The 15,560-nt window shown below is 42.0% G+C and overlaps 1 protein-coding gene across 14 annotated transcripts in view; it reads left to right on the top strand.

Annotated features, from left to right (window-relative positions):
* CALD1 (caldesmon 1) overlaps positions 1–15,560 on the top strand; it is a 197,374-nt gene that overhangs the window by 129,592 nt on the left and 52,222 nt on the right. For 3 of the 14 annotated variants that reach the window (XM_074585240.1, XM_074585301.1, XM_074585311.1), the window contains exon 1: positions 10,840–11,794. The exons of the other annotated variants lie outside the window; for them this stretch is intronic. In XM_074585240.1, the coding sequence (XP_074441341.1) occupies positions 11,748–11,794 (47 nt within the window). In that variant the 5' untranslated portion in view covers positions 10,840–11,747. Of the gene's footprint in view, positions 1–10,839; positions 11,795–15,560 lie in introns of those variants that run through there. 14 annotated transcript variants of the gene reach the window in all.

Raw genomic sequence — 15,560 nt, forward strand, 5'->3', positions numbered from 1 at the left:
TGCTGCCAGGTCCTCGTATGTACGGACACGAGGGCGAGGAGGAAGGGAGCAGGGTGTCCTGTGGGCAGCATCCCCTCGGGGTCACCACCGCAGTTGCACTGATGCCCATGGACAGGCTGCCCAACCTGGCCGTGAGGAAGGATCTTGCTCTCCTGTTACGAATCCCATGCTGTCACAACGCTAGACATGAACCCATTAAGCACCCACCCAAGATCTGTTTGGCTTTGATTACTCAGTGTACTTTACACAAGTATCAGTGTCCTTGGTGGTTTTAATGAGCGCATCAGAAATATGCATCTTGGCTCCCTTTCCCCTTTCTAAACGCGTTGGGAAAGCCCAAAGATCCTTGATTGATTTCAGAGCTCTTTGGAGGCTTTAGAAGCCCCCTGTAAGATAGCATCTGGCTTATCAGAGCTTGAAACAGTCTTTTCAAGAGCTCCAACATTAAAAAAGAGCTAAGTTTTATCAAAGAACATCTCATCAATAGTTGGTTAGCTTACTTGTTGGCAGACTGTGACGAATTCAGTTTAAAGCTTCAATTCTGCTTTTAGGCTCTACCTTGGCATTTGGAGATGATGGGATTTTTCTGCTTTCTATAGGGCTCGATCCTGAAGTCCTTGCTTAGTTTTAAGCTCAGAATTTCACAGTATTTACAGTGTAAGTGAATAAATGCTGATGGAAAAAGCTTAAAAACTTTTTTGAGAGAAAAAAAAAGGTTGTTCTCAAGTATTAGAAGTGTTCGAAACTCTGCCAACTTTTTGAAAATGCTTCCGATTTCTTTCTTTCATACTTTTCTGAAATGTTTATTGGAAACATGATTTTAATAGTTTTGAAGAGTTTTGGTGAATTAAAATTTCTAGGGGCCATTTTAGTGAGATGTTGCTAATTATTACTATGAAAACCTTGAAATGTTGGTCATAGGCTTTGTAAGTGCAAAGATGGTGCTCTAAGAATGGGTTTGTCTCCAGTTGCCTGCACTTTGGAGTGATAGAAAATGCTCGCTTTTTGACTGTAAGTTGTTTAGACTGGAAGGGTAAGTTCCTGTTATAATGACTTATTTTAGGAGGAAGGCTGTAATACTGCATGTGCATTAATCTCTCCAGAGCCTCTAAATCCTGTAAGAGCCTGTGGAGGAGGAGTTCCTGGAATCCTTCCCATCCCATGAAGTTTATTCATAAAACGTGATGCTCTGAAACCTTCTCTCAGGGCACAAAACATCGTTATGAAACTATAGCCACAGTTCTAAAGCTCAGGCTGCAGCTTTTGGCAGATCTGGAGGGGAGGTTTGCCCTTTTAAAATGAAAATTGTTTTTCTTTGTAGCCAGTGGTCAATATTTCTCTATGCAAGTTGAACTGCTATGGGCTCTTTTAATAGCTACACTATTTAAATCTCCTTGAAGACAAGTTTGTCAGCTGTTTTTTGGAAAAGGTTACATCTCTCTTAAGCCGCTTATTGACAGTTTTTCCATCTTAATATGAGGAACTGAATGGAAAAGGGAGACTATTTGTTAGTGGCAGATTGCAGAGGATGTAAGACCATCCCAGCTGGTAAGAGCTGATAAGGGCTTCTTTTACATTCAATAGTGGCGAAGGGGATTTGCCTGTTCTTTGCATAGCCAAAGGCATCTTCTTCACCATCTTGTAGCATGCCAAAAAACTTTACTGGCAAGTCCAAGTTTGGAGAACGTGTATTTTTGTACCCAAATCAAGTTCCAAAGAACACTGTGCAGTGACATGGGAGATCCAGGAGAATTGTACAGGGATGTTGGTCCTTGTGAGAGTGGTCCACCAACTGGGTTTAAAAGACTGTGGGAAGGTAATAGTTCTGTATTTACCCGTTTCCCTTAAACACAGATGAACGCTTACATTTGCTTTTCCTGCTCTCAGATCTATGAGGCTTTTCTCACTCTGTTACTCAGCTGGCTGACAAACTGCTTGGGTGCTTAACCTAGGCACATGGTTAAAGTCCTCATACAAGCTACTGTGTTAACACCCACAGAAGAGAAGAGGTGGGGAGTGCAGGCCACCCCATCCCTCCTCAGGTGTCTCTGAGGTTACCCTCATCATATGACCCATCTCTTCAATCCACGTTAAGAAATCTTTAGGGTGTTGTGATGATGGGTAGGTTTTGAAGGAGGGCGTGACCCCCTTGTGACAGGGAAGCATGCCCGGGTTGCAGTCTTGCAGTTTGGGGATTTCAGCTGTCACCCACACGGTGCCACTTTATCCCTCAGTCACTGGCTGCTAGGCTGATGGGTGTATGCTTTCCTAAGTCCATGAAAAATGGTGAAGAGTTGAGAGAGACTCTGTCTTCAAATGGAGAGCACTGCACAGATGTTTGTTTACAACCTTAATGTATAAGGTGTTTAAAAGTGAAAACCAAAACAGACCTAGAAAAATAACAAAACACCCATGTACAGTGTAAGGGGTTGCAGCTGCCTGTCTTCTTCCTTCCCATGGGTCTGCCTCCCAAGAGGCTTACGGTTTTGTGCTGACTGGAGGGACCCAGGGCTATGCATAAGTGCTGGAGGCTCAAGCGTGCTCAGAAGATCAGAGCTGAGAGGCTTTCCTCACATGCTGTTGCCTGGCTGGTGAATGGTTCAGACACTAAAGCATTTAGAGCTGTCGTCCAAGGCTTCCCATCCATGGTGCCTGCTGCTGGCCATGCTGGGCTGTGCTCAGGAGGTGCTGAGCTGGGACAGTCATTTGTAATGGTGCTTGCACTTGTCTTCGCCCAGGGCATCTGCATAGCGTGGATGAGGTCTGGAGCCTCCAGCACACTGGACTGTCCTTTTGCAGAAAGGTCAAGCCCCTTAATGTGGGTTTGAGGGTGTACAGTGTGGACAGGAAGAAATCATGGTCTTCAGAGTTTGCTCAGACCTGGCCTGTCCTGAATAGTGTAAGGTGTGTCCAGAGAGCCGTTTTCCAGGAGAAGCTAGGAAGTAAATACACAATGCCTTAAAGAGTTGTTCAGATGCTGTTGATACTAAATTATAACAGATTTCAGGAACTTCAGTGCAGAAATAAGTATTAGCACTTGGGTATGCAGAGAAATAACAAATAAAAAATATACTTGGGTCTTTTATTACACTGGAGTAATTTAAGTCCCCAGATCATTATGACCTGATGCACATGCTGTGATGTGAATACTCCACATTTATGGTGATTTTGTTTTAACTCCTTGATACCCTTTTGTGTGTGTCACCCTGCAGTAAATTACCTTTTTTTTTTTTAAAAAAAAAAAAAAAAAAAAAAAAAAAGACCCTGCAGTCCAGACAGCAATGCCTGCATGTGGCAGAGCCCCAGCTGCCTGCCTGCAGGGGGCAGAGAGGAATTTTGCCGAGGGTTTTGCTCAATGGACCAGGTGCAGTGTGGTTTGCCTTTTCGCTTTTCCTATTGCTTTTCTCTGAAACATTAGGCATGAGCCATGGCTGGAGGCAAGAATCCAGCCTTGAAGGAGTGCTGTCCTGATCTGATCTGACAGGTCTTGTGGAAGTGTTCAGCCTTGACCCTTTGTTGCTTTCAAGAGGGAAATCCCATTAGATAACAACTTTACCTATGAGACTGGAAGATTTTCTGTTTAGATTTCCCTAAGCCCTGAAGAAAGTCAAGAAAGAAACCTTTTCTCTTTGTTGTTTTTTTTTTGTTTGTTTTGTTTTGTTTTTTTGTCCCTTTCAAAAAAGGAGAACTGTTGGAAAAATGGATATATCCTGTTTCTTGAATAGTCCATAAAGTGTTATGCTTCTAACACTGTTTGATTTCCTATTCGGTTCCTCCCTGGAAGAAGTTGGAAAGGCTTGCTGCACAGGGAGAATAAGTTTCAAGGGTTGCTAGGTCATCTTGGAAAGTGAAAATGAATTGGGACAGGACTGCTACGAAGATTTATCAGACAGCAGCAGTTGTGAGTGAGTCTAAAAGTTAGGATAGAGATTAGCGTGCTGAAGAAACCTCTTTTGTGAACCACAGAAGTGAAGGGATAATGGGGATGGTTCAGATCCACTCCTTGCCAGTTTGCTAAAGTGGATTTGAATGAAATCGAATGTATAACTAGCCCCTAATTTCCAAAGCATTTTTGTGTGGGTTTAGCAATCTGATTCCTGTCAAACCCAATGACTGTCATATTGACGCAAATACCAGGCAATATTTAGAAAATTTGGGAAAGGTATTTTGCCAAGCAAGAAAAAAAAATCCCCTCTCTTTTAACATGCATTCCTATAGGAATCAGAAATACAGAAGGAGGGGAAAAAAACATACCGACATGTTGACCATTCTAACAAAAATCATACTGTACTAGTCTTTTTTTGGAATGTTTTTTGAAGTTTTCCACTGGCTGGAGGCTTTTGAAGGAAAGAAAAGAAAAGACTCATCTTCTGTCTTCAATTAACTTTGTTAATGATTAACAGAGCAGTGCAGTATGTGTGGTGCATTTTAATTAAATCAGAGGAGACATGATTTGGACAAGATTTTAGTTTCACTTTGAAAGTTATTAAATAAACTGACACTGTTTGCTCTCCGAAAGTTCCTGGGAGCATCCGGTTAGTTGGTAATCCCAGTGCAGCTAGTGAAATAAAGCCCTTTCCAAAACACCTAAGGGCCGTTACCAGATATTAAAAAAATGAGTAGTCCAGTCAGACAGTGGCATAACTGATCATTAACCTGCACGAAGCAGGGTCCTGGTCTGAGGCTCCAATTTCATATTTTTAAGCTAAGTTCAGGGGTAAGAAAGGCCCAAACTGAGTATTTCTCGTTGAGGTTTGCAGTTTGAATACCTCCGAACTGTTCAAGTGGCATAAGCTGTTGAACAGTCGCTGCCTTCGGTGGAATTCGGATGGCTTTTGCTAGCTGAGTTTATTGGGTTGTTTGTGAAGTCGAGATCCTGACCGGGGCTTGGATGTTGTTCACCAGTAAAATTCAGAGTATCGTAAGATAGGAGCTTTTGGTACAGGAACGTCTCCATAAATTGGCCCAGCAGGAAGTGCTCTTCTCTTTCCAGAGCTGTGTGCGTGTGTGCCTGTGCACACATTTATATAAACTCTTCCAGCAGAGAAGGATCAAGCCTGAAGCCTGGACTCGGACCATGGCTTCAGGCTGAAGTGAGACAGTGGATGCTCTTGCTGGTATGTGGCGGCACACAAGGGTGAATAGATCCCACGCTTCACACCTCATAACTTTACTATTGTTTACTGTGGTGTCTGTTAAGGAGCCTTGGCTTAGGCTTCCACCCATGCCCGCTCAGTGGTAAAATCAAGGCATAACCCGTTTTGGTTAGAGATGCATCTATCCTCTGTGTTTGTATCACACCTACCACATTGGGGCTCTTTTTGGTTTTTTTTTGGACAAGTTTAAAGTGAATAGTAATGTTTGGAGCATGCCTGTTAATATATTAAAAATAACATTAATAATTTTATATAAAACCTGTTGTTGAAAGTGTTGTTGAAATTACCTGTTGCCAGAAACAGTTGAGGCGGAGAGAACTTGCATCTACATTATTGGCGGCTTATTCAGCTTTCTGTTTTGTGGATTTTGGTATTATCCTACATGGCTGTAAACAGAAGTCCTACAAGACCAATCACAGGTTTCTGGGCTTTGAGTACTATCCTTCTCACTGCTAAAGCTGAAATTTATTAAAAGCAGTTATTGCTCTAAGCAAGCTACAGCTCAGGTATAAATGAGAGACAGCCAATTTTAAAATTTGCCAGCCAAAAGCATAGATTGCTTTTTATTGCTGTGAGAATCGGCATGTGTCCCTGCAATGCATAAAGCCCAAAAGAATGGGTGCAGAAGCGAATAGGGAAATGGTGGTCCTTCCCTCTGCTGCTGCTGGCGGCTGGACAGAAAACGGCTTCCTGCTCAGAGCAGGAGGGCACCTGAGCCTGTCCCTCGCTAGTGACAGTGCTGGGGCATAGGGAAAGGAGGTAAAAACAGCCTTTGTGAATGCTTCCCTCATATAGTTCCCTCCATTTCAGTTGTTCAAATGACCAGAAGGTAGCTATATCCTGGCTGTTACACTGAGACTATTGTTTGGATCTTAGTGTTTATTTGAAAGCAGTGAAAACATGACATAAAACAAAAGCTATGCTTTGGTGGAAATAGACTATCACATCCATGAAATATTATGCTGCTTTATTTCTGGATTGTGCTTTGCCCCATAAGTAACTGATAGAGAATGCAAACATCAGCAAATATGTTTTTCTAATCAAGTTTCAATTTACAGTGGAAGTTCTCCTTGGAATATCATTTTAACACTTGTCTTGGAGTTTGTTTTATTTACTGCTACAGCCATACATGCAGTCAGTAACTTTTCCATGTGAGAAGCAGGGTAATATTAATACCTCAAGAACTGAGGACAGTCAGAGACAATTAAATTCTCTTTCCTGCGGAGGACCAAACTCCTGCCTGCACCTACCCGTGGCCAGCCTGTCCAGCAAAGCAGGCATCAGATAGGATTGGGTGCTGCATGGGCTCTATATGGGTCTTCAGTATCTGGAAGTACATTATTGCAAGTGTTTACAATTGCAGGCTTCAGGCTCTGGCATTTTGATGTACAGGGTTGTGTTCCCAATCCTGCAAAACTTGTCTATGCAAATAGTTCTGTCGTCTGCTAGGACATTAGCTACACGATAATGTGTCCATGTGAGCATGCAAAGTCTGTCCGCATGTGCCTCCATGATTTGCACATGCATATGTCCAAACCCAAGCCCACATATTCCGATCTGAGTATGTGTTTTAATACATATATCCTCTTAAATGGTTGCTAAGTATTACTCACAGGTTTCACTGAACACGTTAACAATTTTGGCACTGCTGCTGTTTACAGGCATCTAGATAGATATAACTATGCATTACAGTTTAAAAATAAGGGAAGAAATAGAAGTCTTAGCCATAGGATGGCTTCTTAGTACTGAGCCCTGTAAGAACACGGAAGACTTAACCACTGGGAAACTGCAGAATCTCCATTACTTGAGATATTTAAAACTGGACTGGAAAAAAAAATATATAGTAAGAGACAGTTCAGCGTTATTTGATGATGAAGTACATAGCCTTGTTTTTATGAGTACTCCAGAGATTTTTCTCCAAGACCTTATGTATGGGTTGCCAGACTTTACCTACTGCATATGATTTAATATGCCAAGTGTTGTTCATCTGTGAAATGAAGTTCCTGCTCACATGCCAGTGTCCTAGAGTGAAATCTCATAGGAGGGTGAATGCAGATCCTTTTTGCCCTGTGAGATGCATACACAGAGTTCCCTGCAGTGAACAGTATTGGGGCATTTCAGAACAGACCTTAAAAAAACCAACAAAGTTTGTCTACTCCGTGAGAACAAGAGACTGTGGCATCTTTCATTTTCCCAGGGAGGGAACAGTTAAAAATATTCTTCAAACAAGGAGCAGATGTTAATGTCATTAGAATGGATTTTCATGAAAAACAGAGTTCTGTTTCTCCTGCAAAATGCCAGTAGCTTTGCAAAGTTCTCTACAAGTCTGCCTACTTATTTCAGAGTAGTGGCACAGAGGAGAGGCGGTGCAGCGTGAGCTATTTACTGTCTCTGAAATGAATCAGATACATTTCTGTAAGTTATTTTGCCTGCCCATTTTAAAAGGGCTAAACAAAGAGCTAAAGAAACATGAAGTTATTTGAATAACTGGACAAGAACAGTGAGCAGCACAGCAAATTCACTGTTGACAAACAGGTACAGAAAGGAATAAGCTACGCATGAAAAGGCATGGTCTGGACAGTGCGTGTGCCTCTGTCAGGTTGTAAATTCACTGTGTTCTCAAAAGAAAAAGGATTCTTGGGCTACTGTGATCAGCTCACTGAAAACTCGCATGCAGGAATGGTTAAAGTAAAAATAACAACCAAAATATTAAGTGGCTCTCTGGATGACCTCTGGACATTCCTATTGTTAGTATGAGTAGATGTTGGAACCTCCCAGTAATAATTTCCTTTTGGAAAGCTCTTGCGTCTCCTTCCTCCTCCTCATTTTGCTAGTTTTAATGTTGAGAAGCTAGGAAAGGTCCTGTAGTTCCTTTCATTGTTGTAATAGATGAGCCTACACTCTTACAGAGCCATTTCATTTGAGTTCATTGGTGTGAATGACACTTCTCAAGTGCCCTAGTTTAGTTAGTATTTGTTTACTTATTTTTTTTTCTTTCCAGTGTCTTCCTTAGGGGTCTTGATGTCCTAGAGCCAACTAATAATCTCTGAAGCATCAGAACATACAAGGAAAGCAGGTTGAGACTTGCATCTCCTGCCCCCTTCATTTTTCATGCTTTTGATGCCCATGTGAATTTTTGAAATGATCTAGGGGAAGGTGATTTGCCTCTTGCTGCTCCATATGCAAGATCTTCACCTCAGGGCCACAGTGTACCGAGAGTATCCCTCTCAGTTAAGTTACTGAAGAAAGTCAACAACAAACATTTGGCTTTGAAATAATAAAGGGATTATTAAGTGCAGTGATCTATAACTGACTCAGATCCTCCTCCCACTTCTTTTTAAAGGGGTTGCAAACATGGCAAAATCTTGGCTGTGTCAGCCTCTTTCAGGGGAACCAGTTCTGCGTTGCCGTAAACTTATGGAGCTGCTGGGTCCGCACCCAACTGAATGTGCATGCTTGGCATTGCGTGCATTGGCCTTGACGGAGCCCTCCTTTGTGTTGCAAACTGAATCACAAAATGTCCCTGTAGCTCTTGTTAAAACAGCGATGTTCTTCAGCTGGACGGGCCTTGTGACTTAAATGATGGGCATAGCTCTGAGGACAGCTGAAAGTGAAGCTTCCTGGGCACTCACCAGTACAACAGAGTATGCTGCTCATACAGGTTAACTGAAGGTCCACTTGGCGGTATGCTCGCTGCCTGTACACAGTGGGTTAACGTGTCTGTGTCCAGAATTTCACGTTTGATCTTGCAGCTTTGCAAGTGTTGAGAAATCATGGTTGTAGCAATTTCTGGATAGGGAAAAAAAATCAACACTAGTGCTGTCAAATTAAAAATTAATATATGGGACGTCAACCTGCAAAGTGTTTTGAGCAGTTGTTGACAAGGATGCCTCTCACAGATTAACACTGCAGACAGCTGGGCAGAGAGACTTCATACTGTTTGGAAGTGGTATTTGCTCACCTTATTTATCTTCAGTTCTTCATTTGCAGGCAAAGAAGGGACATGAGTTGAGGAAAGACTTGTGTCGCCAGCGTTGCTTATTGCTCAATCAGTAGGCAAATGACATCTGTTGTCAGTAGAGCTGTAGAGGTATGGGCAAGAAGATGCAACTTGGTGTTAGAAGTCTTGCTTCATATAAAAAATAGGCTGACCATGTGAATCATGGCATTTCACCTAGAGTGAAGTCCTCCTTCAGACTTACATAATTCAAAATGTTATTTGGAAAGGCAAAAAAAAAAAAAGGAAAGAAAAGAAATTGGGATTCTTCTGACTGTTCTGGTCTAAGGGGGGCATTTTAAAATGCTTCTGGGGTCTACTACAAGTGCAAGACGCTTCCACTGTTCCTAATGACCCAACAAACAGGTCAGGTTTGCCATCTAGAGCCAGAATCTGCATGGCAATAGGGGCAGATTTTTGAAAAATCTGGAACTATTCTTTGAAGATGTAGGGTGTAATGTTTTAGAGGATAGTCAATTCACTTTTATTTTTATCATGTGTGGAAACAGTTTTGTTTGTGACCTTGGCAATAATCTAACTATTCCAGGATGCATTGAAAAGGGTGTAGAACTCACTCAACTGGAAAAAAATATATGCTTCTGTGACACAGTAGTAAATACAGACCTGTATTAGAAATCTGTAGGGCTGCCTTAGAACCCAGTTTATAGTTTCATAAACATCAACTCTTACATCTGGCATCTGATTAAAATGTATATTTTGGCAGAACAGTGATACAATCTCTGTTTAACTAATGCTTTTCCAGAGGGAAGAATTCTGCTTCTGTAATTCCCCAGTAGTAGAAATGCCTTTTCCAGGTAGAGTAAATATGACTCCTTTCTCACCATCATTTTTTAAGGACTCTACTCATTGCCACTGCCTTACATGCCCTCTTTTGCTTGAGGTCAGAGTGAAAGAAATGGAGATGGCCTGCCTGCTGCACCCTCATATCATTTGCAGATCTCTGCCATCACAGAAATGGAACCCATGTTTTTCTCCCTTTGCAATGAGCACTATTGGCCTTTCCTTGTTTCAGACCAGAATTCCAGTATATTTTATACACTCAAAGATGTGGGTTTTGCATGTGCTTTAGAACAAGGGTCTGGGTCTGCAGAAGGTGTATGTGAAGAAATAGCAACTTCCTGGGGTATTGCAGACCTGTTTCTGAGTGTGCAAAAAGCCTTGAGCTAGTACATTCTTGCATGGGAATCATTCACCTATCTATAAAGCACAGAATTGTTACCTGTTCACAAAAATCTATCTTTCTCCTTGAAACTGTAGAGGGAGTTTTAGGGAGAAAAAACCACGATTATTGACTGCAGGATTTGAGCAGAACATAAATAAGTATCAGTGCCCCAAGCAAAATGCAACCCTTGGTTTCTTGTAAGCTCGAAGGAAAAATACCAAACCTGTCAAGGTTGATGCCTCCTTGGACAACCAGCATCCTCCATGGTTTCATGCAGAGAGGATTGCCCTGGTGCATGCTCCAAGGTAAGAGTGCCACCTGCTGAACCCACACACTCCTTCCCACAGAAGGGCGAGCTTGCAGTAGAGTTTTCCCGTTGGAGTACTAATCCATCCACACCCACCCTTGTAATTTATGAGGTTTAACAAGATCAGAGCCTGGGGTGGAATGGCTGCAGGACTGCACAGTAAGCTGTTTCAGTTTACTCACATATGCAGGCTTAAAGGGGTATGAGAGCCAGGCATGAGAAATCATGGTAACTGATGGTGCCTCTATTTAAATCACTTTTTTTGCATTTCTGTTTCCTGCCTCATTCACTGGATTAGATGGAAGAACATTGAGGAGAATCTGTTAGGTTGGATTTAGCTTCAGCCCTGTTTTTAATCCCTTTGCTAAACACAAGATGATCTTACCTTGACTGCAGTTGAGCTTGCAGCTACTTCCCACATCCCTGGATTTGTTCCTGTTTGGCAATCACCTTCCAGTCTTTTGAGCGATCTGATCCAGCTTGACCTTTCACAAGTTAGACTGGATGCAAGTGCCTGCAAAATGCTTAGGCAATGATTTACGATCAAAAGGGAGGACTGTTTCCTGGACGATTGTTTTATATTTGGGTTCTCTCCCCTCATCATCTCTCGGCAGGTTGGAATGTGACTTTCCTACAAGCAAATACTTGTGAAGGCACCTCTGTGCAGTGCTTAGACAAACTGGCTGAACAGAAGCGCTTCTTGTGAAAGCTGAATGGGAAGCAAGCATTTGTCAGTGGAGTCGAGCAGCTGAGAAATCTGCAGGAATTTCTGCAACTGGGAGCCCAGACATAGCAAAGAGGATCTATTAGAGAGAATACAGTAAAAAAGAAAAAAATCATATGATTACAGAGCAGAGGGGGGTGAAGGGAGGGGAGGAGGATACAACATAGATAATGAGCTTGACAATAGGCAAATAGAGAGTGTCATTACGGGAGTTACAAGACCAACCAAATGGTTAACCTGTGGGGTGGAAAGAGCATCCAATGACTCTCGCATGCCTAAAAGGATAATGGCATTTTTATTATCTCATTCCACGCCCTGATCATCCGTCCATTTGCTCCCTGGAGCTGGCAGCAGTTTGCACTGATTCATACGCTGCAGACATGATCAGCAGATCATACTGCAGGCAGAACTTGTCAAGCCTTTCCAAGTGAGTTGCCGATTTATTATGATATCTATATAGATTTAGACTTTTGGTGTTGTGTAGGAAGTGCTGGATGGTGGTGATGGGAAAGGGGAACAAAATGGTGTAACAGGTTGGGAAGCTGGTTGAACTGGGGAATAAGCATTGGATGCAGACCGGGTTCTTTTGCTCCTCTTTTTGCTATGTTGTGCTCTGTTGTCTAAAGGAAAAGTCTTTGCATTTGTGCATTTCTCTTACCTGAGTTCAGAATTTAAATTGCTTTGTTGAGTGGCAGAGAATATGTTGGAACGACTGGTTGCTAATTGGAGTTCTGTTAATGGGAAGTTTGCAGAAGTTTCATAGTTTGTGTGAAAGCTTTTGGGTAATTCATATTGCTTAATTCACTGAGCAAATAGAGTCCTCATGGCACGTTCATCCCTGAATGTGGGAGGGAAGTGAGAGAATAAAATCAATTAGCATGTGTAACATCGCCAAAGAAATGATACGCTTTATTTGGGTCCTATGTTGTCGTTTTGTTTGTCTGCTTTGTATGTTGAGAGGGGGAAAACAGGACACTACTATGTTTCTGAAATACTGTGATTTATATCAGGGTTTTGTTTAAAAATTGGGAGTTTTTTTCAAATTGTTTTGAAAAACAACTGGGATTTCTGGGTGCCTGTTTTTGGAGTTTCCAGCATGAAATACTGTGCTCTTGGGGGGAGAGGGAGCTCAGGGATTTCTGAAACTCAGCCCCTCCAAGAAGTCCCTTCCAGGAATCTGAAATCTTTCATCGTGATTTCAGAAATTGGGCAATAAATAATAATTTAACTAAGAGCGTGTCAAATGGGTTTGTTTTGTGTTGGTCCACGGTGGAATACAGCCACAAGCCGCGGCAGCCAGCCCTCCCCTACTGCTCTACGGGAATGGGGAGCAGCCGTTTCTCTGCAACCAGCGTGAGGGGAAAGGGCAAAGTGGGCGAGATTTGGGCACTTCAGTGCCAATATAACTGATGGAAACCTTGGCTCTTGATACCTTCTGTGGGGAGCTGAGCCTGAGTGCAGTGACCCAGGCTGAAGCCTCTGAGGTGACCTTTGGACCCTTTCACTGGTATGCACTGGGGGTGGTTTAGCTAGATGTCAGGTTCTGTCTGTTTTGCTTAAAAAAAAAAATAAAAATCATTGGATATTCTTGCTGAGAGAGATTCTCCTTCACTCCCCTTTGGGCAAGAGAGGCAACCAGCAGTGTGCTAACTTTATGCCTGGCATATCTCTGAAGCGTTGGGCAAGTGCTGGGAGGAATGCCCTGCCTTGCGTATGCTTGTAGCGCTGGCAGTTATGTTCTGTGAAGCGAGTTCGTTGAAGTCAGTGAAATTATATCGGAGTAAAAACAATTCAATCCCTTTCTCTTGAAGCATGGTTAGCTACTATACTGTTGGTTTCCTGTATCTTGGAAGGTTTGTATCCTGTGGCAGCTTCTAAACAAGAGCAGACACACCTTGACAACCAGACATGGGTTTTCTTTTGTCAAGACTCACAGTAGCATATTTGGGGAAGAAAAGCAAAGCTCTCTTTGGCGAGGACGCTTAAGAGAAATCAAATGTGTGGCCAAAATTTGGAAACTGATTTATTCCCTTTTAACAAACAACTCCGTGACCTCGGGCCAAAAGCGGGGAAGACACCTTTAGCATTGCCCACAAAGACTTCTTCAAAGCATTGCTCAGTGAAATACATGATGAAATACTGCCCTTCCCAGGCTGAGGCATAACGTAATCGTTCCAAGTGCTCATGTCGTCTCAGGAGATTGCAATGGAAAAGGAGTATTAAAATCCTTATAAGTTAACTCTCTGGAGACTCTCCAGGGAAAAGGAGGTGGCTGTTATTCCCCTGTTTTGAATAAGGTACAATGTGATTTTTAACTTGTTGCAAATGTCCTCTAATGGCCCCCTTTTATGATCGTTCCTGTTGCATCATTAAAAGATACTCTCTATGCTCTCAGTGTACTTGTAGTGTTTGTAGAAAATTTTGTAATTGCTAAATAGCTGAACATAATCCTGTTAGCATTTGATACACTAGAAATTAAAAGCAGAAGCTCCTATCGTAGCCAAGAAATCATTCCGGTTGGCCTGAAAATGTAAAGACTGCTTAGTGAATGTATGGGGATTGAATTGGCTCACTTTGCTGGACACTAAATAAGTGTTTACTGTGCAAGTTTCTAAGGAAGGCAGAAGTCTTCCTTGCCAACAGGTAGTTTTTTTTCTTCCAGCAAATTATAACTTTTTTTTCAAACTTCACAGGTTGTTCATGGGCAGTTCAGTTGTTGGAAGTTCACTCTTTCACAGTATTTTTCTGGTTGGTTCTTCATATTGTAGGTTATCTTTTCTGTTTCTTGGCTGTCTGTTCAAGTCAGATAATTGGCTAGTTTTGTTAAAAGAAGAGAAGGGTGGAAGAGGACACTTTTCCACAGACAGCAGCAGTGTTGCTGGCAGTGTGTTATCTGGTTAATTCTGCTCCAAAAATCGATGCTGTTCATTTTCACTTGAAGATACCTCTTTTCTTCCTGCCGTTTTTTTTGTTGGCTGTGCTTTTCATTCCTGTTCTCCAGTGGGCAATTGCCTGAATCCTTAATTTGTAAAAACCTTTTCACATTACTGAAGTAAAATAAGATGGACATAATATAACTAAAGACCGGATGCACAAAGACGTTAGTCTGAACTGAGACTATTTGTCTCCATTTCGAAGGCTAAGAACGCCAGTCAGTCTCTAAATGTGGCTTTTGCCCAACAGTGACAAGTGTACCATGGGTCGCGAAATAGGCAGTTTTCTTACAATGTCCTGTCCATTTGTGAGCTGCACTGTTTACATGCAAGTTGCACTTCAATGCCTGATATCTGGGAATGAAGTCCAAAACACTTGGGATGGTAGGTGAGTGCTTTTGATGCAAATATATTTATCTGTGGGTGAACCCACATATTTACGTTAAACACTGGTAATAATACGCTGTGTATACAGAGCATTCTTGACATAGTAGTTGTTTCCAGCTGAATGAGGTACATGTGCTTTGGTGTCTGGTTTACACATCAACAGGGACAGTGGCTATTGAAGACTGACTGTCTAGTTCAGGATCTTGTATCTGGATTTAGGAACTTTCCTCATAGTGGGTCAGAAGAAATTTACGGGAAGGGCTGAAACGTTTTTAGGTGAGATTGTCCTTAGTGGAAGAAACATTATGGCAGATGAAGGATAGGTCTATAAGGAAGCATCTCTGAGATTTCACAGCCTTCTTGCCTCAGCGAAAGGTGTTTTGTTTCACCCAACACAAGTAAGGCATTGCGTGTTGGGAGCATAAAGCTGGATTAATTTGTGTTAAGTTTTGGGCATCCACCTGAGTCTGAAGTCATGTAACTCTGTGAGAATCAAATTTCTAAGATTTTGTCAGAGAACAAGTGACTCTGGAGAGTTTCATGAAAACCTTGAGCTGAATTCTTCACCCTGTCCAAGCCTTGGTTCAAGCCAGGACAGTGGTGAGAGGTATCAGACTCAACCTGGTATTGCTCTCTGAGAATCCAAATGACTGAAATGAGCTGTGGGAATTGTTTCTGATGAAACGTAAATTTAGCAAAACCAAGAAAAACTGGGAGAGTTCTGGGTAGAGCAGAACTAGTTAGGAGTTCATGTCAGGTTTGTGAGATGAACTTTGTCTAAACGAAAACAAGAGGAAATACTTCTTTAAATTAAAATGCCTTTTTAAAGAAAAAAGTTAAAAAAAAAATTAGATGAAGGATTTGCATTCTTGT

Source organism: Larus michahellis, chromosome 1 (assembly GCF_964199755.1).
Source record: "Larus michahellis chromosome 1, bLarMic1.1, whole genome shotgun sequence".
Taxonomy (NCBI): Eukaryota; Metazoa; Chordata; class Aves; order Charadriiformes; family Laridae; genus Larus; species Larus michahellis.